At 44.3% G+C, this 25652-nt stretch overlaps 2 protein-coding genes across 3 annotated transcripts; one reads left to right on the plus strand and one right to left on the minus strand.

Annotated features, from left to right (window-relative positions):
* Window positions 1-1459: 1459 nt before the first annotated feature.
* Window positions 1460-3804, plus strand: LOC122000654 (ER membrane protein complex subunit 4-like). Its single transcript, XM_042555054.1, has 6 exons — window positions 1460-1646; window positions 1736-1792; window positions 2791-2944; window positions 3191-3288; window positions 3371-3436; window positions 3545-3804. Exons 1-6 carry the CDS (start codon window positions 1530-1532, stop codon window positions 3581-3583), a joined length of 531 nt encoding a protein of 176 aa, XP_042410988.1. The 5' UTR covers window positions 1460-1529; the 3' UTR covers window positions 3584-3804.
* Window positions 3805-20590: 16786 nt separating this feature from the next.
* On the minus strand, window positions 20591-24210 carry LOC122000655 (probable receptor-like protein kinase At1g80640). Of its 2 annotated transcripts, none has more exons than XM_042555055.1 (10): window positions 23775-24210; window positions 23170-23337; window positions 22418-22671; window positions 22198-22330; window positions 22059-22122; window positions 21875-21971; window positions 21676-21778; window positions 21395-21513; window positions 21198-21287; window positions 20591-21119 (listed from the first exon to the last, which is right to left on the minus strand). In XM_042555055.1, the coding sequence occupies exons 1-10, from the start codon at window positions 23947-23949 to the stop codon at window positions 20970-20972; spliced, it is 1353 nt and encodes a 450-aa protein (XP_042410989.1). In that variant the 5' UTR covers window positions 23950-24210; the 3' UTR covers window positions 20591-20969. The 2 variants fall into 2 exon arrangements, with proteins under 2 accessions (XP_042410989.1, XP_042410990.1); XM_042555056.1 differs by having other exon boundaries at window positions 23779-23913.
* Between the last annotated feature and the right edge of the window lie 1442 nt (window positions 24211-25652).

Genomic DNA, 25652 nt, shown 5'->3' on the forward strand with positions numbered 1-25652 from the left:
GGTTACAATGATATATTCTTTTGCATATGTCATCATATCAAGAATTCAAGTCATAAATAACAAAGAAGGTACATTAGGATAGAAAAAAAAATTCCTCAAACCATTATTGCACGAATTCTAGGTTGTACTTGTCTCATCTTTTAACACACTCTAACAAATTAGGAACCACCTCATTATTGCGGAAGTTATGTGAAGTGGTATAAAAAAGGGAATCCTCTCCACTGGCTAGGTACGCAAACACAAGCACTTGCATTTGAAATCCTATTTTCTTGCATTCTTAATGTTCTTTTTCCATTTTTCCAAGAGAGAACACTGACTTGAGCATCAGAGGGCCAAGTCAGGGATTTCCACTCCGGACTTAAGTCACTACAACTTTGTTGACACGTCTCATTGTACGCATGATCATCAATGAGTTCTTTCATATCTTGAGAGGTTCATCATTTTTCATTCATCAGAATCAACGCACCATCTCATCGCCTTCAGACGGAATCATATACCACTAGTAAAAGAAAGCTATTAAAACAGCTAATTTTGAATTAAAAACATATATGAACTGTGCTTCCTTCTTTGATGGTTCCCCAATTTTCTCTGTTTCACTAATCACAGCATTAATTTGCTTGGCTGAATACTTTCCTTCATCTTCTTCAAGCAATTCGAAGACTTCCACTGTGTTAATCTTCAAGCAAGGCTTTGACCTGAACAGAGATGGTTCTTGAATCATTGTCATCTCCCCACAGGAGGAGCCAAACCATGATTCTTGTGTCGTATGCGTCGAAGAAGCAGATGTCGTCGAATTCCCAAGAGTTCGACAGTTGGTCTATTCTGGTTCGGCGGCACCGGTTCATCCTGATGATGCTGACTCTGTTGGCAATCTTGTGCACAATCTATCTCTACTTGGGGATCAATTTCGGTGCGGCGCTAGATTCGCGTTCAGGCTTATCGGGAGCTAAGAAGGCTCTCTGCCAAGCTAAAACTTTGGATGCCGGGAAATTTGAAACCTGAGTGAAACAAGGAGCAGAATGTTGGATTTTGTGGCTGTGAATTACGAGTATAGATCTTCTGGATCGAAATTATAATTTAGAAGATGGATCATTATATCCATTAATTGATAGGAATAGATTCCATCTATTAAATAGATGGGATTCATTCTCATGAACCAATCAACTTATATGATTCATCTTTTGAATTGTAAATTACGGTCCAAAGCAACTTAACTGGTGAATTACTATTTAAGCCAATTCAGATCGCAATTTGTTCTACTTTTAACAAATATATTTTAATATATTTTTAACACGTTTTACTATTGATCAGCCACAAAAGGTTTTCTTACATAAATTTTATTTTTTTATTTTTTATTTTATTTTATTTTATTTTATTTTTGAGAGAGAGAGTCTTCGGTGTCCTCCTCGATCCGCCGTTCGTTGTGACTCTGAGTTCGTCCAAAACACGGTCCACGGCTCGGGCCCGGTTTCGATCGAGCCAAAGTTCTCCGAATCGCATCAGAGAAGATTAGAGGAAGGGCAGAAGCTATGGAGAAGGGGAAAGGCCTGGCGCGGCGATGGGCGATCGAGTTCGCGGATAGTTCTTCTTCCTCGCCGTCCGACATCTCAGATCCCATCGGCTTCAGCCGATCTTCTTCGGATCCTGTACTATCCTCCCTATTAGGCTATTGGCACTCCTTGTGTAGATCTGTTTATGGTTGTCGTGATCGTATCTGTTTGTGTGTTTGTCTCAGGATGACGCCAATGCTAGCCGGCAAAAGAAGGACGCCGAAGCGGCCTGGAAGACGCAGGTGCTGATGCTTTAGGGTTTTTAATCCTCCTTTTTTGTCGTGTGATTGCCAAAAACCCCCTTTTCAGAATCCTCGGTGAAATTTTGCTAATTTAGTGCGTGTTTGTTTTTATGATGTTTGATTTATAATGATAAGAACAAAGATCAGTTTCGGAATTGAGATTAAGTATATGTCTTCAGTCAACTTTACGTGATTTAGTTGAAAAACTTGATAAGCTATATAATGAAATGAAATGTTATACATGGAGAAGATGGATAACTTGATTTATATGTCAATCAAGGTTTATAACTCAGTTTGAATTACGTAAACTCTCTCTCTATCCTTTGCGTCTTAACTCTAATTATTCCATTTGCTTTAGAGTACAGAAGCTCAGGCAAGAAGAGTTTGAGTAATTTTCTTTTTCTCCTTTTTTTGGCTTGGTGACGAGTGAGAAGAAAAAAGAATGTGTTGTACCTGTCTGCATTATTCAGAATTACCATTATCTCTTGCTGATATTTGCAATAACAGTCTTGGCTCTGGTTACGCCATTATCTGTTGCTCGAGGAAAATGATGGTTTGGCAGCATTTATGCTCTGAATTGAGCTGAGTAATGCCTGCATCTGCTTTTTTTTTTACGATTCTGATTCTCAGCTTATAAGTTGATGTCGATTCATAGAAAGATGCTCCTCTGTATGCTCAAATTCTTAGATAAATGGTCAATACTAATTGATCAATGAGTGCTTTGTGATTACTTGTTAATAATTCATTGCTACTTGAATATTGCTTATCTTCTTGCAATTTTTGGCGGTGATGAATCTTATGGTTAATGTTGTTATGATCAAGTAATCATTTAATAACTGCCTGGCATCTTTTGCTGGTTCTTTGTCAATTTTTAAAGTTTGAACTAGTTTTCCTTTTTTATTTGACCAAACCTTTATTGTCCTTAGCTTTCGTTGTATTTTTAACTTCACTTGTCTATTTAATTTGTTCCACCTTTCCTCTCTTATTGCCCCATGAAGAAAGCTTGGGAAGTGGCTCAAGCCCCATTCAAAAACTTGTTAATGATGGGGTTCATGATGTGGATGGCTGGAAGCACGGTTCATTTATTCAGTATCGGTATTACCTTCTCAGCCCTTTGGCAACCAATAAGTGCTCTTCAAGGAGTTGGAAAAGGTTTGTATTACTTAACATTATTATTATTATTTTGCTAGAGTAAGACGCAAGAGCTCATGCTTCTATGCAGCGTTGATTCATCTCACTAATGCATTTGAATGTATTTACATTGGTTACATATTTGTTATATTTGTCCCTATACTTCTGGAGATCTACTCTTCAGGACATCCATCCATGTTGATACATGTTTTACTAGTCCACCAACTTTCCGTGTTGCTATGTCAATGTTGTTTGTCTGTCTTGCAGTTTTTGAACCTTACAAGGACTCCAGAGTCGATACTCTTGCACCTAAGTTGCTTTTTATTGCCCTTAACTTGGCCGCGTTGGCACTGGGTGTCTGGAAGGTAAAATTAGACAAACTGAACTGTGCAGCTGTGTAAACTATTACTAGAAACCTTTAAAATTCAGGTGTGTTATTCTTGACAGCTGAATTCGTTGGGCCTTCTCCCAACACACCCATCGGATTGGGTCTCTTCACTGCCACCTCCTCCGGTATGTTGCCTGAAATAGTATTGCGTGAAGAATTCAGATTAAGAAACATGTTTGATACCAAAATGCTTGATTTTTGTAGCTGATGATTCTTCTGTCACTATATTCCAGGAAGTCGAATACTCTAGTGGGGGGCTTTCCCTGCACTGATGTGTGCTCTTCGGCATTATTGATGCTTGTGCTAATGGGTCCGTGGAACTCTTTGGGATAGTGAAGCATCAGCCAAAAATTTGATCTAGTCTTGTAATTTCATACAGATAAACTCCCTCTGGACTTTGCGTTAGTGTTTGATGAAATCAGCAACCTTCTTTCTGATACTCGAATGCCTTAAGTTATTTAAATAAAATAAAATAAAATCCAGCATTTTCCTACCTTTTTTTTCCATGGGATCATGTGTTAAAGAACAAATGGTAGTTATTTTACGGTTGGTAGATGAAAGAGGAAATATTGTTGGATGCTTTTTAGGAGTTGTGCATATAAGCGACATATTGCCTTAACACTTAAGACTACTATTGATTTTTTGTTGTACCAATATTGATTATCTATATCTAATTTGTGAAGGCAAGGATACGATGGAGCTAGCAATATTAGACGAGAATTTAATGACTTAAAAAATTTAATTATGATGGAGAACAAGTCTACGTTTTATGTTTATTATTTTGCTCATCAATTGCGACTTACACTTGTAATTGTTATTGAAAATCATATGAGAATTTCTATCTTTTTTTTGTATGTGGTTACAAAATTGAATAATATTATTGAAGCGTCATGCAAGTAAAAAGACATACTTCTTGAGAAATAATTTTAAAAAGTTATTAAAAGAATTTACAACGGTGATATCTTCACTCAATAATGTATAAATCAAGAGAAGACATTAAAAAAAAGTTGGGAGCACACGTTGGGTTTATATTATAATACATTGTTGAGTTATGCTTTATAATACATTTTTGAGTTTGATATGTTTGCATTCTTCAATTATTAATGTCCTTTTAGTTGTTGAAGAGAAGGGAAAAGATCACAAACAAATAATATGTTGGAATTGACTAGAAAATATGAATTTATATTTCAGATGTATTTAATGAAGAATATATATTGGGAGTTACGAATGATTTGTCGCAAACTTTATAAAGAAAAGATACATCCTAAATACTGGAATTTGTTATTAAATGAAAAAATTTTATTTTGTGTTAAATATGAGGTAGTCACCTGGCACATGAAAGACTTGTTCGTCTTTCATGGGAGATCACGATTGATCCTGTCCGAACCAGGGGTCAACGAACGCTGGGGACGTGACGCTCCCTACTGGATCCTCAGGTGCTCCGGCGAACCTGCAACAAAACCGAGCCGGGAGGGGTGTCCCGGCGACGGCCCTCCGACGCTCAAGTCAGGCGAGGAAATAGCAAAGAAGTGGCTTTTAAGTAGAAGACTTGTGTACCTCTGGTGAAGAAATGGAGGCCTTATATAGAACTATCGAAAGAGCCCAGGCACGTCAATCGAAGCAGTCATCTGTATTTTAGACCATACCCAAGTATGGGCCTGTCAGAAGAGCATACATGAGGCCATACTGCTACTGTATCCACCTCTCCCTGATGTGACGGCGAGATCTTCCATCGTGCAATCTTGTGTACGGCCTAATCTCTGACATCCCATATCCCGAGACAAGCGATAGGCCGCTCGGCTACCTCTGTACCCTCGCCCTTATCTTGGCCGAACGGACCACCCGCTTGGCCCTTCAATCCCAGCCGATCGGTCTCCCGCTCGGCCATTCAATCCCAGCCGATCGGTCTCCCGCTCGGCCATTCAATCCCAGCCGATCGGTCTCCCGCTCGGCCATTCGATCCTCCCGCCTTGGCGTCGGAAACCCAATCCCATGGATGGGTTATTTCTAGCTCCGCTCGGACCATCACCCGCTTGACCAGCCTTCCATCCGTCCTTAGGCTGGGATCCTTCAGAGGGTGGGCCCCCCATTCTTACCGCCGGATCACTTGCCTTCCCTTCAAGTCTAGTCGAAGGAGGCAGTGAGTCCGACTGACTGGACCATATGTCCGAGCGGGCGGTCGTCGCCTTCCAGCCGCTTATAATATCTCTGGGGCCGTTCGGCCCTTCTGCCAAATTCAGCCGTTCGGCTCTTCATTTCGGTTATCTTGTCGCTCAATCATGGATGTCTGCTTGTCTAGATCTTCTCGAAAATCACGCAAATCCTTTTCATTAAGTCGAAGCATGCGCGGTATGGGCGCATTAATTGTGCCTGGCGACAGAGCGCCACGTGGCTCCTCTTGCGTGGCGGTGATGATCCGTACGATGGGACGCTGGTTATTTTGAAACGGACGGCTAGATGATGACTTCGTCTTCCGTGACCTGCATCCGACGGACGAGGCCGACCAGCCTCGTTCGTATAAAGCCCTCGTCTTCGCCTTTTACGCCGCATTCTCTGTTTCATCGCGTATTCTCAGTCGAAGGTGCCCGCTGCTGCTGCATCATTCCGGCCGTCCCAGCTTTCGCCTCTCGGTGGTCTTCGGCTCTTTGGTGATCCTTTCTGTCTACCTTCCCTCAGTAAGCTTCTCCCCTCCCCTTACAAGGCCCTCCCAACTTGTTCTACCTTCTTTGTTCCCATTCCTTCGATTTCTCGCTGTCTTTTTGCTCCTTCGAGATGGCAAGCTCCTCTGAACCCGCTGTTGGAGTTCATGGCCCTTGGTACCTGACTATGGAGAGCCGATTTGATGAGGAGGGCGCTCGGCGCCTTGTTCGGACATATGAGATTCCCGATAACTATGAAATAGTTGTAGCCGACCCGTCTGACCGGCCCCATAACCCGCCGATCGGCACCGTTTGTTTCTTTTTAGACCAATTCCAGGGCGGCCTTAGATTTCCTACCCATCCCTTTATTTTGGAGGTTTGCAATTATTTCCGCATCCCGCTCGGCCAACTTGTGCCGAATTCCTTTAGACTGCTGAGCGGGGTGGTCGTCCTCTTTAAGCTGCACAGTATCCCTCTTGACCCCAAAATATTCCACTTCTTTTTCTACCCTAAACAATCCGAGCTGGGGACTTTTATTTTCTAAAGTAGAATAGGTTTTAAATTTTTTGACAACATGCCGACCTCCAACAAGCATTGGAAAGAATTTTTCTTCTACATCCGACTTCCCGAGCGGCCGGCATTTTGAACCAAATGGCAGACCGCTGTGCCGACTCAGCTGGAGCTCGGCAAGTTCAGAAGCAACCCCGCCTATCTTCATGCGGCGAACTGGTTATCCGGTCAGCGATACAAGATCGATCAGTTGCTTCTCAAGGGGGTGTTGTATATTTTCGGACTGTCTCCCGTTCGGGCAAATCTCCCCTTCCGCATGAGTAAGGATTCTTTACTCTTAGTCTTTTTTGTCTAATTGATTTTAATTTCTTTTACTGCAGCTGAAGTCATGTGGCGCTCCAAGGCCACCGATCATCTGAAGTTGAAGTCCGTGGAAATCGAAGCGGCGACTAAAAGAGAACTCGCCGAGCGGGGTCTCATCCCAAGCCGCCCGGCAGATGCAGGAGAAGGGGGGGCGCAGTCCGCCCCTGAAACAGAAGCTGCCCCATCCGCTTCAACGGAGGTTGAGGCGGATCCTGTTTCCTCAGCCCCCGCAGAGTTGGGCGTCCCCCAGGTCGGAGATCCACCATTGGAGGTTCGGCGGAAACGTCGAAGAGACTCCAGCCTTCCCCCGACCCAAGAGGGGCACATGCGCCGATCGGCGTAACTTCGCCTGCTCGCACGCCATCACAGATCGGGACCCCCGTAGCTTCGCCTACCGCACGGCCCTCCGGCTCTCCTCCCCAAACTCGTCGCCGCTTACGCCGGTTGGGCGAAACTTCCACCATGGGGGAGTCCTCGCATCAGGCGGTCGCGACTGAAGAAGCATCGTCCGGCCATCCGACCATCAAAACTACCCTCCGCTTCCCATCGGAGGAATATTTGCTGTCTGCTGATCGGCCATCAAGCCCCGTCCATGAAATAACCCTGACGGGTCCGCTCGCCAAGCTCTTTGAGGACGCCCAGATTCAAGTGGCCCTCATGACGCCTAAGCAGCTCGGCGATAACAATATGCAGCAGGCGACTCAGGTAAATTCATTTCTCTTCTTGTGCCATGTTTCCGTTGGGTCGCTGATCTTATTATTTCCCTTACAGCGTTGGGCTGAGCAAATCGCCACTAGCCATCGGCTAGCTGAGCTAGAGGAGCTCCTGGAAAAACTCCAAGTGTCCGGGGGTCCATCGGCTGAGCGGGAGAAACAAACCCTTGAGGCCGAACAGAAGAAGTCCGCCGACTTGGCGACAGAGGTGGCTCGACTTGAAGGTCTGGTCAAGACACGCGACGCAGACGTGAAGCGCGCCAGCAGCCGGAAGAGGCGGGCTATTGCTGATCTGGATAAAATGAAGGTTGAAGTCCGAGTCCTAGATCAGCAGTCTAAGAATCTGGAAGCCCAACTAGTTGCCGAACGGGAAGGGCGCTCAGCCGAACGCACCAAAGCGGAGGTGGACCTGAAAGTTGTTCAAGATACGCTGATTGCCTCCCGAGCGGCGCTCAGACAATATAAGGAGGGAGAGTCGAGTCGCCTAGCAACAGCTCGTCAAGAATACCTCCGCTCGGAGCGGTTCGGCGCAAAATTCGGTGGCAACGTCTCCTCAACTTTCCTCGAGGCGGTCAAGGTCACCATAGCGTACTTGAAGAAGGGTGGCCACCTTCCCACGGAAATGCATATTCCAGCCTCCGACCTGGCGGCCATGATCGATGATATCCCGGACGCCTTCTTTAATTTTGAAGACCCAGAGTGAGGCGAGTTGTTTTAAGTGTTTTCTGTATTTCATCCGCTCAGCGGATGCAAAAATTTTTGTACGTGCCGTTCGGCCTCCTTATGTTCCTTTGCTTGCATTTTTTGTTGGCCCTTTATTGTCTCGTTTTAGTGTGTTGCTGCTTATTCGTAGAATCAGTTGGACTCCCCTAGCTTCTTACTAAACGACCGATCGGGTTAACCAATTAACTTGTTTCCTCAGAATCGTTTAGCGCTTAGCTATACTAATTGCCTTCAGTGAATGTGAGTGTTGGCAAACTGACGGTCGATCGGCCTTAATCAGTCTGGTACTTGCGAACGATCATGATCGGCGCGGCTTTCGATCTTTAACGACGGTGCTCGTCAGTCTTCCGCTCGGGGATTTATAGACGCCGGCTCGTCTCTCGATTTTTAACGTCGGTGCTCGACGGCGCGGATGTTTATAGCCGATCGGCGTGGCTCTCGATCTTTAACGACGGTGCTCGTCGGCGCGAATGTTTATAGCCGATCGGCGCGGCTCTCGATCTTTAACGACGGTGCTCGTCGGCCCGGATGTTTATAGCCGATCGGCGCGGCTCTCGATCTTTAACGACGGTGCTCGTCGGCGCGAATGTTTATAGCCGATCGGCGCGGCTCTCGATCTTTAACGACGGTGCTCGTCGGCCCGGATGTTTATAGCCGATCGGCGCGGCTCTCGATCTTTAGGTGCTCGTCGGCGCGAATGTTTATAGCCGATCGGGCTCCTCGATCTTTAGAGGCCGGGGCGGATGTTTATAGCCGATGGGCGCGGCTCTCGATCTTTAACGACGGTGCTCGTCGGCCCGGATGTTTATAGCCGATCGGCGCGACTCTCGATCTTTAACGACGGGGCTCGTCGGCGCGAATGTTTATAGCCGATCGGCGCGGCTCTCGATCTTTAACCACGGTGCTCGTCGGCCCGGATGTTTATAGCCGATCGGCGCGGCTCTCGATCTTTAACGACGGTGCTCGTCGGCCGGATGTTTATAGCCGATCGCGCGGCGCTCGATCTTTAACGACGGTGCTCGTCGGCCCGGATGTTTATAGCCGATCGGCGCGGCGCTCGATCTTTAACGACGGTGCTCGTCGGCCCGGATGTTTATAGCCGATCGGCGCGGCTCTCGATCTTTAACGACGGTGCTCGTCGGCGCGAATGTTTATAGCCGATCGGCGCGGCTCTCGATCTTTAACGACGGTGCTCGTCGGCCCGGATGTTTATAGCCGATCGGCGCGGCTCTCGATCTTTAACGACGGTGCTCGTCGGCCCGGATGTTTATAGCCGATCGGCGCGGCTCTCGATCTTTAACGACGGTGCTCGTCTGTCCGGATGTTTATAGCCGATCGGCGCGGCTCTCGATCTTTAACGACGGTGCTCGTCGGTCTTCCGCTCGGGGATTTATAGACGCCGGCTCGTCTCTCGATTTTTAACGTCGGTGCTCGACAGCGCGGGGCTTCCGTTTTTAGAGCGATTGGCGCCAATTTGATCCGTATACCTCCGGCCGAGCGGCTCGGGGCCTTCGTTTCAGGCAATAACCTCCCCCTATCATCCTGGACAGCGCAGGGCTTTGGTTTCCTTCCTGCCACACTAGTATGCAGCCTGGCCGAACAGCTCGGGGTCTTCAATTTCGAACGCTGCTTATATTCTATACGCAGCCCGGCCGAACGGCCTGGGGTCTTTGGGTTACGATGATAATGCCTTATATTCGCTCTTTTGACTTCTCATCTCTGCATTTCAAGTATTTAGTCGAAAAATGAATATACACAGGGTGATTTACAGTGATACACCTTTCACCCCGCCCGGTAAGGCTGGAGGTGGTTCGCGCTCCACGGCCTATCTAGCTGCCGTCCGTCCTCGTCCTCCAGATAATACGCGCCCGAGCGGAGCTTTTCGATGATTTTGAAAGGGCCTGCCCATGGAGCTTCAAGCTTGCCGACGTCGCCGACCGGCTTGACTTTCTTCCAGACAAGATCGTCGACTTGGAACGATCTGGGAATTACGCGCCGGTTGTAGTTTTGCTTCATCCGCTGACGGTATGCCATCAGCCGAACGGACGCCTTTGCCCTCTCCTCTTCTACGAAGTCCAGCTCCATGTTTCTTCGTTCGACGTTGTCATCATCATAGCTCTGGATCCGGGCTGACTCAACGCCGACTTCGACCGGTATGACAGCATCACAACCATATACCAAATGGAACGGGGTGACTTCCGTCCCTTCTTTTGGCGTCGTTCGGATGGCCCACAAGACGCTCAGCACTTCATCCGGCCAACTCCCTCCCAAATGGTCGAGCCGAGCGCGCAGAATACAAAGAATTTCCCGGTTGGCGACTTCAGCTTGACCGTTGCTCTGAGGATAGGCCACGGACGTGAAATGTTGCTCAATGCCGTAGCTTTTGCACCAATCCTCTAACATCTTTCCTTTGAACTGCCGCCCGTTGTCGGACACTAGTCGGCGAGAGATGCCGAACCGGCAAATGATGTGTTGCCAGATAATTTTTTAACCATTTGTTCAGTGATCTTTGCCAGCGGCTCGGCCTCCACCCACTTGGAGAAATAGTCTACCGCCACTAGTAAAAATTTCCTCTGCCCGGTCGCGCATCGGAAATGGACCCACAATATCCATTCCCCATTGGTCGAACGGACATGAGATGGTTGATGCCTTCATCTCCTCTGCCGGTCGGTGCGAGAAGTTGTGATACTTCTGGCACGAAAGGCATGTAGATACTGTCCGAGCGGCGTCTGTTTGTAAAGTTGGCCAAAAGTATCCGGCCAAGAGGATCTTCTTGACCAATGAGCGCCCGCCCGGATGACTTCCGCATGATCCTTGATGTACTTCCTGGAGGATGTAAGCTGAGTCCTCTGAGCTTACACATTTCAGCAACGGGCGCGAGAAAGCTTTCTTGTAAAGCTGATCTCCGATGAGTGTAAACCGACCGGTCCTCCTCCTGAGCAGCTGGGCTTCATCCCGATCGGCCGGTGTGGCTCCCGAGCGAAGGAACTCTATGATGGGTGTCCTCCAGTCGCTTGGAAATGTGAGGCCTTCCATCCGGTCGACGTGCGCCACCAGTAGTACTTTTTCAATTGGTTGCTGAATGGCGACCGGCGTTATAGAACTTGCTAGTTTGGCCAACTCATCGGCTGCCAGGTTCTCCGTTCGGGGAATCTTTTGAATAAGGACCTCTCGGAAAGTGGCTTTGAGTTTTTCAAAGGCCTCAGCGTAGAGCTTAAGCCGAACGCTGTTGATTTCAAAGGTGCCAGAAAGTTGTTGAGCGGCCAACTGGGAATCCGAATAGAGGGTCACCCGACCGGCACCCACATGCCGGGCCGCCTGCAATCCGGCTATGAGGGCCTCATACTCTGCTTCGTTGTTGGTAGCTTTATAATCAAGCCGGACGGATAGGTGCATCTTTTCTTCCTGAGGTGAGAGTAGTAATATTCCGATCCCACTTCCGAGCCGAGTGGAGGATCCATCCACATATATTCTCCACATAGCTTCCGGCTCTGGCCTTTGCACTTCGGTCACAAAATCAGCCAAGGATTGGGCTTTAATCGCCGAGCGGGGCTGATATTGGATGTCAAATTCACTTAATTCTGTCGTCCACTTGATAAGCCGTCCGGACGCTTCTGGATTCAACAGCACTCTTCCGAGTGGACTGTTCGTCCGGACAATAATGGTGTGAGCCAAGAAATACGGTCGCAGGCGAGCGGCTAGAACCAAAGCAAAGGCCAACTTCTCGAGCCCGGTATCGAGATTCAAGATCTTTTAAAATGTGGCTTAGAAAATACACCAGTTGTTCTCATTCGCTCTACAAGCTTGAACCTCAATCTAATGCTCGATTGACAGATACATATAAAGTGACTCACCCCGATCGGCTTGGCAAGCAGAGAATTAAGATATGTCTTCAACTCTTCAAATGCTCGGTCACATTCTTCATCCCATGGAATTTAGTGGCCTTGCGAGATCCGAAGAATGGCAGCTCGGTCGGCAGTTCGGAGATGAATCTGGATAAGCGATTATCCGGTCAACCTTGCACTTCTCTTGTATTTCTTGGGGCGGCATGTCTTGCGGTGCTTTAACCTTGCTTGTGCTTCGATTCCCCGCTCGGTCACTATGTACCCCAAAAACGCCTCCTTTGGCTCCGAACAGGTACTTTTGGGGATTTAGCTTGACTCCATATTTGCGTGCTCGGAAGGTTTCTTCCATATCCTTGAAAAGATCGGCGCTCGGACGGATTTGATAAGAATGTCCCCACATAAACTTCCAGATTCCGCCCGATCGCTCCTTGAACACCTTGTTCATCAAGCGTTGATAGGTGGCCCGGCATTCTTCAATCCGAACGGCATCACATTGTAACAATATGTGCCGTCGGCTTATTTTTCTTGATCTTCCCGGCGGCACTTGATGATATCCTTGGTAGGCGTCAAGCATGCAAATTAATTGCCGTAGAGTCCACAATGATCTATCCAGGCGGAGGATAAAAATCCTTGGGCATGCCTTGTTTAAATCTCGAAAGTCGATGGACCCTCCACTTGCGCCCGGTGGGCCGGATCGTTGGCTAGCCCCACTCGGGAACCTGCACCGGCGATGTGGCGGCCGATCAGCTGCCCGCCGAGGGTCGATCCCTAGCTGAAGTCCCTTTTCTTTCGCTTCACTGGCCAGGCGTCCGGTCGGACATGCAATTCATGCTGTGCTAGGCTGGTGAAATTCCTGGTAACTCATGTGTCGCCCATCGAAGACATCATGATTTCGTTGGAGGCATTGAATCAGCTTCTCCTTCGTTCTTCCCCGGATCGAGGCGATAAAGTCGTGGCCTCCGATCGGGTCGGATGGATCTGGACTTCCTCCTTTTCATCATAAATTAAAGCAGGAGGTTTCTGTTATGGCGTGTACCTCAATTGGGCGCCTTCCGAGCGGAACAAGCTTTCGCTCGGATCATCTCTATATAGCACCGCCGAGCTGCTCTGATCTCCCCGCACTTCTCCTACTTTGTCCTCCACGGGAAACTTATCTTTCGGTGGAAGGTTGAGACAACCGCCCGGAATTCGGCGCCGGTCGTCCCAAAATGACGTTGTAGGATGAGGGAGAGTCGACCACCACGAAGTTTATTGTCCTGGTCCTCCTTCCCAGCGAGGTGGCCAGCCGGATTTGTCCGACCGGCTGAACTTCGTTGCCCGTAAACCCGTAAAGCGGGGTCGTCATGGGCAGCAGCTCGACTCGATCAATTTGCAGCTGATCGAACGCCTTCTTGAATATGATGTTGACCGAGCTCCCTGTGTCAACAAATATGCGGTGGATGGTGTAATTTGTTATTACCGCTTTAATGAGCAGCGCGTCGTCGTGGGGCACTTCTACTCCTTCTAAGTCCCCGGGTCCGAAAGTGATTTCCGGTCCACTTGCCCGCTCTTGGCTGCAGCCGACCGCGTGGATCTGCAGCTGCCGGACGCCCGCCTTTCTGGCTCGGTTGGAGTCTCCTCCGGTCGGCCCACCAGCAATAACGTTGATCTCGCCCCGGGAAGTATTGCTCCTATTTTCCTCCTCCTGAGCGGACGGTCGTGACCGTTCTCTGGACGCCCGGCGATTCTCCTGCCTCGGAGATCTGTGCCGATCGGGTGTCTGCTGATGTCGCCCCTCGGTGCGGGTCCGGTCAGCTTCATGAGTCCTACGTCTCCTGTCGATGGGAGGCGACCGTCGTTCGGCTTTCCTGGGAACAGGATTGGACACAAAGGGAAGGCTTCGGCAATCCCTCGTGTTGTGCGTATCCGTCTGGTGGAAGGTGCAGAACATAGGGGTCCACCTCTTATTTGGCTTGGGCCGAGTGGCAGCCACTTCTTGTACGTGCGATCTGGCGTGAGGGGATCGAATTGCTTCGGCCCTCGGTCCTCTGGGTGGCTGCTGAGCGGCGTGCTGTTTCCGCTCGGCATGAACAGGTGCGCGCTCGGCTGGAGTTTCCTTTTTCCGAGCGGCTTGCGCTTCTTCCACATTTATATATTCGTTGGCCCGATGTAGCATGTGATCATAATCTCGGGGCGGCTTTCGGATGAGCGACCGGAAGAAGTCCCCATCCACAAGGCCTTGCGTGAAGGCATTCATCATCGTCTCCGATGTGGCCGTGGGGATATCCATCGCCACTTGGTTGAATCGCTGAATATAACCTCGAAGCGATTCTCTCGGCTCTTGCTTGATGGCGAATAAGCTGACACTTGTCTTTTGATAACGCCGACTACTGGCGAAGTGGTGGAGGAAGGCCGTTCGGAATTCCTTGAAGCTTGTGATGGATCCGTCCGGCAACCTCCGAAACCACCGTTGAGCCGATCCCGAGAGGGTGGTAAGGAAGACTCTACACTTTACTCCATCTGTGTACTGATGGAGCGTGGCTGTGTTATCGAACTTACCCAGATGATCATCCGGGTCTGTTGTTCCATTATATTCGCCGATCGTCGGAGGCACGTAGTGCTTGGGCAGAGGGTCTAGTAGGATAGCCTCCGAAAATTGGCGATTGATCCGCTCGGGGGAGGAGTCCGCTCGGGGAGCTTTCCCTTTTCTGTCATCCCGCCTTGGCATTTCGTCTGAAGAAGAGCTTCTGTCTCTTCGAGCTGGTGCGGCTTCAGGGGTGCGAAATAAGGCCCGATGGAATGCGACGGTGGCTTGAGGTGCGTCCGCTCGGCCACCTGATGCAGATGTTGCTTGTTGCTCCGGCCGCTCGGCTGACGCTTTTTGTTTTTGCTCCACAAGTTTGGCGGCCCTCATCTCGACCAAAGCGTCCAACTCTTCTTGTGAGAGTGCCACATTGTGTATTCTTCCAGCCTCGTCCATTGTCTCTGTTCAGATGCAGGAGCGTTCCCACAGACGGCGCCAAATTGATCCTGTCCGAACCAGGGGTCAACGAAAGCTGGGGACGTGGCGCTCCCTACTGGATCCTCAGGTACTCCGGCGAACCTGCAACAAAACCGAGCCGGGAGGGGTGTCCCGGCGACGGCCCTCCGACGCTCAAGTCAGGCGAGGAAATAGCAAAGAAGTGGCTTTTAAGTAGAAGACTTGTGTACCTCTGGTGAAGAAATGGAGGCCTTATATAGAACTATCGAAAGAGCCCAGGCACGTCAATCGAAGCAGTCATCTGCTTTAGACCATACCCAAGTATGGGCCTGTCAGAAGAGCATACATGAGGCCATACTGCTACTGTATCCACCTCTCCCTGATGTGACGGCGAGATCTTCCATCGTGCAATCTTGTGTACGGCCTAATCTCTGACATCCCATATCCCGAGACAAGCGATAGGCCGCTCGGCTACTTCTGTACCCTCGCCCTTATCTTGGCCGAACGGACCACCCGCTCGGCCCTTCAATCCCAGCCGATCGGTCTCCCGCTCGGCCATTCAATCCCAGCCGATCGGTCTCCCGCTCGGCCATTCAATCCCAGCCGATCGGTCTCCCGCTCGGCCATTCGATCCTCCCGCCTTGGCGTCGGAAACCCAATCCCATGGATGGGTTATTTCTAGCTCCGCTCGGACCATCACCCGCTTGACCAGCCTTCCATCCGTCCTTAGGCTGGGACCCTTCAGAGGGTGGACCCCCCATTCTTACCGCCGGATCAACGATGAAATACTGCGGGAAGGATAAATCTTCACTATTATCACGTTGAAATGTTTTATGAAGTGATAAATTTGCAACTTCAAGAGTTGAACATTCGCTTTAACGAGTTGTTATCATGTATGACTTGTTTTAATCCAAATTCATTATCTGCTTATGATAAGAGATAATTGTTTGAGTTTACTAAGTTTTATCCATTCGATTTTTCTCCAATAGAGTTAATGCATCTTGAACACTAACTTGATAATTTTATTTTTGATATACAAAATATCAATCAATTCTCCGAATTTGTAGGGATTAGTTAGCTTGCTAAAAGGATGGCTCAATTGAAAAAACATCAACTATATCCTTTGATATATTTGCTAAATGATTATGGCTCAATTGAAAAAACATCAATTATATCCTTTGATATTTTTGCTAAATGATTATTTGATATCATATATTGAGCAAGATATGTTTAATATCATTGATAATGAAGCTACTATTCAGTATTTTCAAAATATGAAATCTCAAATAACACTATTATAAAAATATACGAAGTTAATATATAATTTTATTATACATTTCATATTGTATTATTATTATTTTAATTTATTGAATTCATCCCACCCGATTAAAAATCCTAGCTATTGGATATTTTTCTTTAAAAAAAATATAGGTATATTGATCTTCGGTGTTGAGATTTAATAGTTGGGTCCGATTAGTCATCTCGACGATGAGTCGATGACTCTAACCAGTGGAGCTTAGTATGACGATATGGACCTTATCTCATTTATACTTTCGACATCCCCTTTTGATTATCGAAGTACCCCTTCGAGTAAGACACATACCCTTCTTGGTATCGTCGCTACCAACCTAATCTCGTCGATCGTCGAGTTATCCCTTCGGATATTTAAACAACCCTTTTGAGTAAACTTATTCCTAAGGATAAGAGTATTAAAGTTGAGGTGAAGGCTAGATCTTTTTTTTCTTAAAATGATATTGCTGAGATGCTTACGGTTGAGTCGAAATGATTAATCTTTTAATTAATAAATAAATTAATCAATAAAATTAATTATAAATTCATACCATTCAATATTCAGCATACTCAATTAGTATATGAATTAAATTTTTGTCCAATCATATTGTTCCAATCTTTCATTAGATATTAAATTTTTATTACTCGAGAAATTAATTTAAATAAGTTACTTACAAAATAACTGTCTTATTTCTATTAGTCACCAAATCAATTTCTCAACAGTAGCTATGCCGTGAGAATCAAATTTAGCATTGTTCCTAACGTGTAGAAGAAGATCTATACAAAATGCTAGCATTTGCATCAGCATATGTTCCTTACATTTCTGGAACTTTGCAGGCACCGGCAGAAAAGAAAGCTGCAACCCACTGTGTTCACATGTCACACCAGCATTGCATTTTTATGGGATCGAATCCATTATCCAACTTGATTAATTATTTTTTTTTAAAGAACATTCTCTCGGGACTATGGTACAATGACAAGATATCTAGATTATCACCCAGACATCCGTAGTTCGAGCCCTAGATATAACAAATTTGTAGAAATTTTTTCTTCAAATGGGGCACGCAACCAAAGGATGCTAGACTCCTGGGCTGCTCGCTATTAGTGCTTCCCGATTTACTCTAGTGGCTGGTGGGAAACTTCCATGGGATCGGCCGGTCACCCCGGGCTCAACGTTACCCAGCTTGATTAATCATTTTTTCTGGAAGAGCATACAACAAGGCCCTAGGGCTATGGTGCAGCGGCATGACATTCAAGTTGTCACCCAAGTACCCGCGATTCGAGCCTCAGCTATAATGAATTTACAGAAAGTTTTCCTTCAAACAGGACACATAATTAAAGGATATTGGGCTCCTGGGCTGTCTGCTATAAGCGCTTCCCGATTTACCCTAGAGGTCGGTAGAAAACTTCCGTGGGATCGGGCCGATCACCCCAGGTTCGACGGTACCCAACCTGGTTAATCATTTTTTTTTTTTGGAAGAACATACAACATGTCCCCTCGGGACGGTCTAGTGACTAGCGCATGAGGTGTTGCCACCATGAGATCTGGAATTCGAATCTCGGCAAAGTCGAGGTAAATGCCTCCCTTATGTGCTAGTCATTATTCCAAAGACTAGTAGCCGCCTGTGATTTGCTTCCTCCGTGTTGGCCTTGGATGGGTTGGCGGGGGTGCTGGGGGCGAGCGTATTCGGCTTTTGCCATCTTGGAAGAACATACAGCGGTCCGAGACGGTCTAGTGACTAGCGCATGAGGTATTATCACCATGAGGTCTGGAGTTTGAATTTCGGCAAAGCCGAGGTAAATGCCTCCCTTATGTGCTAGTAATTATTCCAAAGATTAGTAACCGTCCGTGATTTACCTCCTCTGTGTTAGCCCTGGGACGGGTTGACGGAGACGCTGGAGGTGAGCGTATTCACCTTTTGTCACCTTGGAAGAACATACAGCAAAAAAGATGTTAAGTTGTCATTTAAATATTCATTCGATCCCAGCTACACACATTTATAGAGAATTTTTTTCTAAATAGGGTGTGCAACCGTGAGATGTTAAATTTCTAGACTACTCATTATAAGTACTCAATTTATCCAAACGATCAATGAAAAATTTTTATAGGATCAAAACCGACATCTAAATTGAATGTTACCTATTTTTTATTTATTTATTTTGAAAAAAACACATGCAAGAACACAGTTTCTCATTAGTCCCATAACAAAACTTCTGTCGGCATACAAAACAACGAGGCCCCATCTTCAACCCACAAGAGTTGGACCGAGTGAATTCGGTTTCTTGATCGACCGACCAATCAATCGGTCGAAACAAGCCGCCTTGTCAATCGGTTCGACTCAACCAACTTATATTCAGTAACAAAGAACTCTCACCCACAACTTTCAAACTTCGAAATAAACATGAAATTGCTCTACAAAACCATCACACAATCGATCAAACAGCAGCAACTCAATCGCTCCGGAGGAGCAGCAGAAAGGAAACGAGGAAGAGAGGCGTCGAGGAAGAAAAAGAATGTGAGCGAGTGAGAGAGCCGCCGCTCTTTTCATTGCGAGGTTGGCGGGTTGTTTGTGAGCCGCCTCCTTCGCCACCCTTCCCTCCACTTCCTACCCCCTTCCCGCCGCCGCCTTTCCCGCCACTCCCACCACTCCCGCCACCCCCGCCGCTACTCTTTTTCAAATTCCTCTCCTCACCCATCTCCCTTCTCCATAAGCTCAGTTCTCCACCGCCGCCATTTCTACTGCTACTGCTGTTCACATTTAAATTTACCCCTGCAAACCGGTGAATGATCAGATCGATTTTTGACTCAGATCTGTACTCATTTCACGTCGACACAAATTGCCAAAAATCGACTTAAAAATACTAACCGTGGATTGGTTGCTCATTGAGGAGTTGCTGAACCTTCTCCTTGGGATGGACTTGGAGAGAGTTCGCACGAGCTGCAGAGAAACAGAGATGGAGAAGAAGAGCAAGAAGAAAAGATGGTAGTTTAACGACCTTCATTGTACCAATGCAATCAATGCTCAGCCAAAGAGAGCTAATTGGGATTTATATAGATCTACTCTGGACTTGAGAAATGTTTGCTTTAAGAGCCAGACAGTGGTTCCCTATAGTTGAACTCAGGCCAGAAGAAGAAAGGTTCGATCGTGGTTGGTCCTAAATTTATGGGAATCAATAAAATATGAACTTTAGAAATAGGGCTGTAAATAAATTGAGCCAAGCCGAGCTTTGGGATATTCAAGTTTGTTTGATAAGATAACAGAGCCGAACCGAACCGAGCCGAGCTTAAAATGAACCAAGTTTTTGAAATTAGTATTGGTTTGGTTTATTTTTTATGAACTTGAGCTTGTTTGAAGCTTAGCTTGAGCTTAATTCGTTTAGATGTTATCAAACTCTCAATTCAAGCTTGGCTTGAGCTTGGTTCGAGCTAAGTTCGTTTAGATGTTATCAAGCTCTCAATTCAAGTTTTTTTTATTGTTTAAAACTTTTAATTGTTTGATTGGTTATTAAGATTGATAATTTAAATTTATTTATTTATTTTATTTTATTATTTATTTAGCATATTGAAAAGAATTTTATTAATAAATATTGTTTGTGAATATTGTTCACGAATGTTAACGAGCTGAACACATATGTGTTCAAACTTATTTGTTTAGCTTAACGAGCTGTTCAAACTTGTTTGTTTAATTAATCTAATGTATATTGAACGAACATAAACAAATTCTTACCAAGACGAACATCAAATTTGTTCACGAACGCTTGTTCATTTACAGTCCTATTTAGAAAGACGTCCCACAAGATATGAACAATAGATTTGTGAAAGAGAAGAACTCGACATATATAACGAGAATATAGTTTTTTAATCAAGAGCATAAAGAAACTGCAGACATGATCCTGCTGTCGATATTCTGGGAATATTTTGGGAGAGTTGCTTTAGCCGCAGTGTGCCTGTTTGCATGAAGCATATGATGTTTGTGTTCCACGGTTGGATTCTTCCGTGAACGAGGCACGAGGAAGCTCTGATGAAAACACGAGATTTTACTGGAGGGTGATGGAAAATGAATCACAAAAAGATGTTCTCGAGATGTTTTCAGTGTGACAAAAGCTTTAGTGTGATGAACAGCTAGCATCTTTTGTCAGTTGGATCAGACTTTCTTTAATTTAATTGAGTTTTCAGATAGCTGGCTTACACTTAAAAAAAGTTGCTGGCTAGGTGATGCTTGGAGAAACCTAGACAACATAAATTTATCTTATCTTATCACTTGAGATTATCACAAGTAAGATTATGAAGTGTGATGAACAACTTGGACATCATCTAAATTTTTCAAAAGGATCCATGTCCAAGTACCTTACAAATGTATACAAGCACCAGTTTATATCTGAGTGAAGGAGAAAAATCTGAAATGGGTTTGGCAACATATTTGAAGGGAAAGACTCCTCTTGAGTTAGTTACCCTCGAAACTCTCCGGCGATAATTAAGTTAAAGAATGCACACCATTTTGCAGGTAAGCAGAGCCACCTGAACTTGGGAGAAGAGCTGCACAAATTTGTGGCTCCAAATGTTGTCACCAGGTGGCTTGCTGCATTCAATCAATATTCTTGTCCAAACTTCTTAATCAGTGGTCTGAAGGTCTCATTGGTTCTGCAGCTCTTAGTGAACCACCAAGCTCTACCGGCACGAGAGGAATGAAGGAGTGGAGAACATCAGTAATCAATGGCCTGTAGCTAGGTTCCTGCTGCACGCAAAGTACAGCTACAGCAGCTACCTGCCCCATGTTATGAACTTTATATTAGAGGAAAGAAGCATATTTCTAAAGATTTGTGGATCAAGATGGATAATGTACTTGATACAAGTGTTTCAGATCCATAGTATTCTGAATAACTGGATCTACTATGTTTGGAAGTTTCGATCTGTCAGTAAGTTGAGGCATGGCCTGAAGACAGACAACTAAAAACATTTAATACCAGCTTGGAATTGGGGAATGAAGTATTGGCGTTCGATGTTTATGCCATATTGAGCAATGTAACAAGGAAAACAAACCCATGTTACGATTGATTGACATTGAGGTGGTGCCGTCTTTTCAACTGGTTTTCTTCCCATCAAAAGCTCCAGGAGCACTACTCCAAATGCATAGACATCACTCTTCTCAGTAAGTATACCTGAAAGAGTTAAGTATTATCCTTGTGTTATATACCTACATAGTGTCTTTTCCCATCATTTGATGCCTCTTTTTGTATCAACTACAATAGTATCAACATCAAAATTGGCACCTCATAGTCATAAGTACAATTTAAGCAGTAGTGAGCAAGAAGATTGAATACCATCTAGGAGATACTCTGGAGCTACATATCCAAGAGTGCCTGAAAGTTCTATATGACCTTTGCTAAGATTTCTATCAACCACTGCAAGACCAAAATCTGCGATCTTTAACCACAAGGAATTCAATTAGAAAAACTTTGGATGTTGCAAATTGCATCGTGCCAATATTCAAGATGAACTGAGAGGAATTGGAAGGTTTACCTTGGCATTAAAATCTGAATCTAGGAGAATATTAGATGACTTTATGTCTCTATGAATAATGGGTGGATTACAGTGCTCATGAAGGTACTCCAATCCTCTGTTCGCAAAGTTAGACTATATTATTCTGCGAAAATGATAGCAATTCAGAAATGGAGATAACATAGCAATGTGAAGGAAAAAAAACCTTGCGATATCAAGTGCAATTTTCATTCGAATATGCCAGGTCAAAGCTGATCCATGGGAAGGTCCTGCAAGTGCATAATACAAATCAGTGATGTCTAAGCATTGAAACCATTATAATTGGTACAGGAGAAGAATTGCACCATGAAGTTGTGCTTCTAGAGATCCATTTTGCATCAACTCAAATATGAGAAGCCGAGTTTCTCCATGAACACAATAACCCAAAAGAGATACTATGTTAGGATGTCGAATTCTTCCAAGCAAATCAATCTCATTCTGGTCAGAAACATAAAAGAATATAAGGCATTTAATCAAAATTGAGAAGAGTGCGAAGAAGGTTGCGTTTTTTTTTTAGTTTCTCACTTCGAACTCCTTGTTGCAATCTGACCTACCCCCATCGAATTTCTTCACTGCAGCAGTAGCTTCACCATGGAACCAAGCTTTGTACACATGACTAAATCCTCCTTCCCCTAAGATATTAGACTCACTGAACTTGTTAGTCGCTAACTCTAGTGATGGGTAATCTACAGAGGGCAGCAATCCCTTCTTGCTTGTCGTCGTCTTCGTGTTATTCAACTTGCTCAGGATTAGTTCAAATGGAAGCCCACCACCAACATCTGTTTTGAAACAACATTAATTTTGGCTAAAATTAGTACATGCTTATTTTCTCCTTAAATTTTAAATTTGAGTAGATAAATATAATATAAAAAGCTATTGGAGCTCACTTATATTTTAAAGTAATCAAACACTAAAAAATTCTACCCAATACTGATCATTTCCTTAATAAATTTTGAATTCAATAGATAAATGAACTTTAAAAGGTCATTGGAATTTGGTGAAACTTTAAAAGTGACTAAATGACTAAAAAATACAGTCATTTTTCCATACATTATAAAGTTGAGTAGAAAGATGCGCTCTAGAATGTCGTTAAAATTGAATCATACTTTCAAAATAATCAAACAATTAAAAAATGAACATTTTATCAAGAAAACATTAAGTAGGGCGCTGATAAACAAAAAAAGGGGGCATTCCTTAATCTTTTTGAAAAAAACTTTGATTTTGACCATAGAAGTATTTACAAGTGCATATGCGCAAGACAGATGAGAAAGTTAAACCTGAGCTTTCGGGGTCTCTTGCATTGTACCGGCGGCTCCTCCGCCAAAAGATGCAAGCACACACTGAGGATAATATGATCGCTAGAACAGCAGCAGAGGCCAGAACGACTGCTATAACCAGTTCCTTGTGATAATGGTGATGGCGTGTCTGTATCACGATCTGCATCACTGTTATCCAAAAAAATGGCATAGTTAAATGCTTTGCCACAAACAACAAATTGCCATCGAAGGATCGTCCACGAGGAGGAAAAGAAGAAACAAAAAAGGAAAAGATTTTCTAAGACAAACAATTAAGCATCCATAAAGTTGCACGAAAAGCCAAAGAATAAAGGAGATTTGGACACTCCGATGCCCGTGGAAAAGAGCGTGTGAGAGAGAAAGAGAGGGGAAAAAAAAAGGCAGTACATCTCGGAATATAATAAAAAAAAGCCCCAATCTTCGAAACGCCAAGATCTCTATTCACCGGATCATCACAAAAAACAAGCGATTTTTGTCGGCAAGGAGTACAAGTATTAAACAAATTTTCAGCCCAAAATCGACACTTCGTGAACCCTACACCAGATCAAACTCAAAACGCCAGAGAAATCAGTAGCGGGGTCGCGCACCTACAGGCGACGGCGCCAGGGACGAAGAAGACGGAAAATTAGACTGGTCCCCAAGGGGCGGAAACAAAGGCGCCTGGGCATCGGCGGCGGTTACCGCCGTGAGGAGCAAAAAGCGAAGGCACCAACTGGAAATGCTAGGAGGAAGACGAAGAGGAGGTGTCGGCGACCTCCCCATGTCGCCAGAGCCGCTGTGCGCGCTCGCGCGACCGACAGAGAGAGCGAGCGCAGGAGAGTAAGCAGCACTCGCCACCAGAGGAGATCTCCAACTCCAATGACTGACGAGATCAGAATGGAGCAGGATTTGGGTGGAAAATCCAGATCGAGAAACGGAAGTCGAACGACTCGCCCGAAAGCTTTAAATTTTGAATCGCCCTCTCTCTCTCTCTCTCTCTGCGTGTTTTTTTCTAGGGCGCTAAGTTAAATTATTCAGGCATTTACGGTGAAGAAAAAAATGGCATCTTTTTAATAACAATTTTCTTCCTTTGTTTGTTTTATGGGGACGGCAACGACACCCGCACGGTAAAAAACAGGGTCAGGTTTTTGGAATATAATTAAGGAGATTTCATGGCCCTCCTGAAAAATTACCTCTGAGCCAGGTAGCCAGCTAATTCAATGCGGTGCAATATTAAATTTTTTAAATATATTTGATAGCCATACGTATTTATTTTAATTATAACATTAACTAGATCTTATCTATTTGGGCAAGTAAAGGAATTTTCTTTTATTTTCAAATTCAAAAAAAATAAATGTATACCTTAATTATATATTTTAAAAAAAACAAAAGAAAAAATAAAGAAAACTCAATTAATATATTTATGTCTCTCTGTTTTTTTATTAGTAAAATATAGAAATGATAATGGATTTGAATCGGATTTAATATTTTTTGTCCTCGTCTTATGATTATATTCAATAATATTTTTTCCATTTTATCTATTAATCATCATTCAGCAAAAGTATCTTAAACTTAACATGGTATCCAAAAATATATATATATATATATATTAAAATCACATTGACCCTTTATAATGAAATTATATTAATTAAAATATTTTATATTAAAATATTAAAGTAGAATCATTAGGTAAAGTACTTGACTTTTGAAAATCTGAATTATTTAAGTTTTTAAAAATCCGAATTATTTGGATTTTCAAGTATCATCCTTACGTTCAGAATCAAGAATTAATCATTTAAGTAAGATTTGTCAGACTCATGCAAGGATGACGCTAGAAAATCCCAGCAACAAATTACTATAACGACTTCATTAAAGTTAGTCAGGGGGGAATTTTTAATAAAATAGTAATATATATATATATATATATATATATATATATATATATATATATATATGATTAAATAGTCTACTCATTATTTCATCATATTCAATAAAAATAGGTTAAATATATATAATTTAATTGAATATTCGAGTAGTATATGAATAGGATTTTATTAGATCTGTCATCAATACCCTATTACATGAATACCTATATTCAATTATTCAATTAGATTTAAAAAATCTCTAAACATCCTTCTCGTCGGATATTAGATCTTCGATCACATTGGAAGAAAATTGTAAACATAGTAAAATGAAGTTTGATGAAGAAAACTTAATTTATTTTTTATTTTACTTTCAATTAATTTAAATGAATAGGGACACAACACATGCACATATTGAGATTTGATAGTTCATGATTCTTTTAATGAATCGTTTTACTTTATTGAGGACTCTCATTCACTATAAAAAAAAATGCACTAATAGTAAAAAAAAAAAAATAAGAAAAATAAATTCTATTATTAATACTATCATTATTAAGGTGACGAGAAATTCTAATTAGCGATAGAATTTGTTATCTATCGCTAAAATAAATTTTTGTCGCTAAT

The sequence above is a fragment of the Zingiber officinale genome, chromosome 7A, assembly GCF_018446385.1.
Source record: "Zingiber officinale cultivar Zhangliang chromosome 7A, Zo_v1.1, whole genome shotgun sequence".
Classification (NCBI taxonomy): domain Eukaryota; kingdom Viridiplantae; phylum Streptophyta; class Magnoliopsida; order Zingiberales; family Zingiberaceae; genus Zingiber; species Zingiber officinale.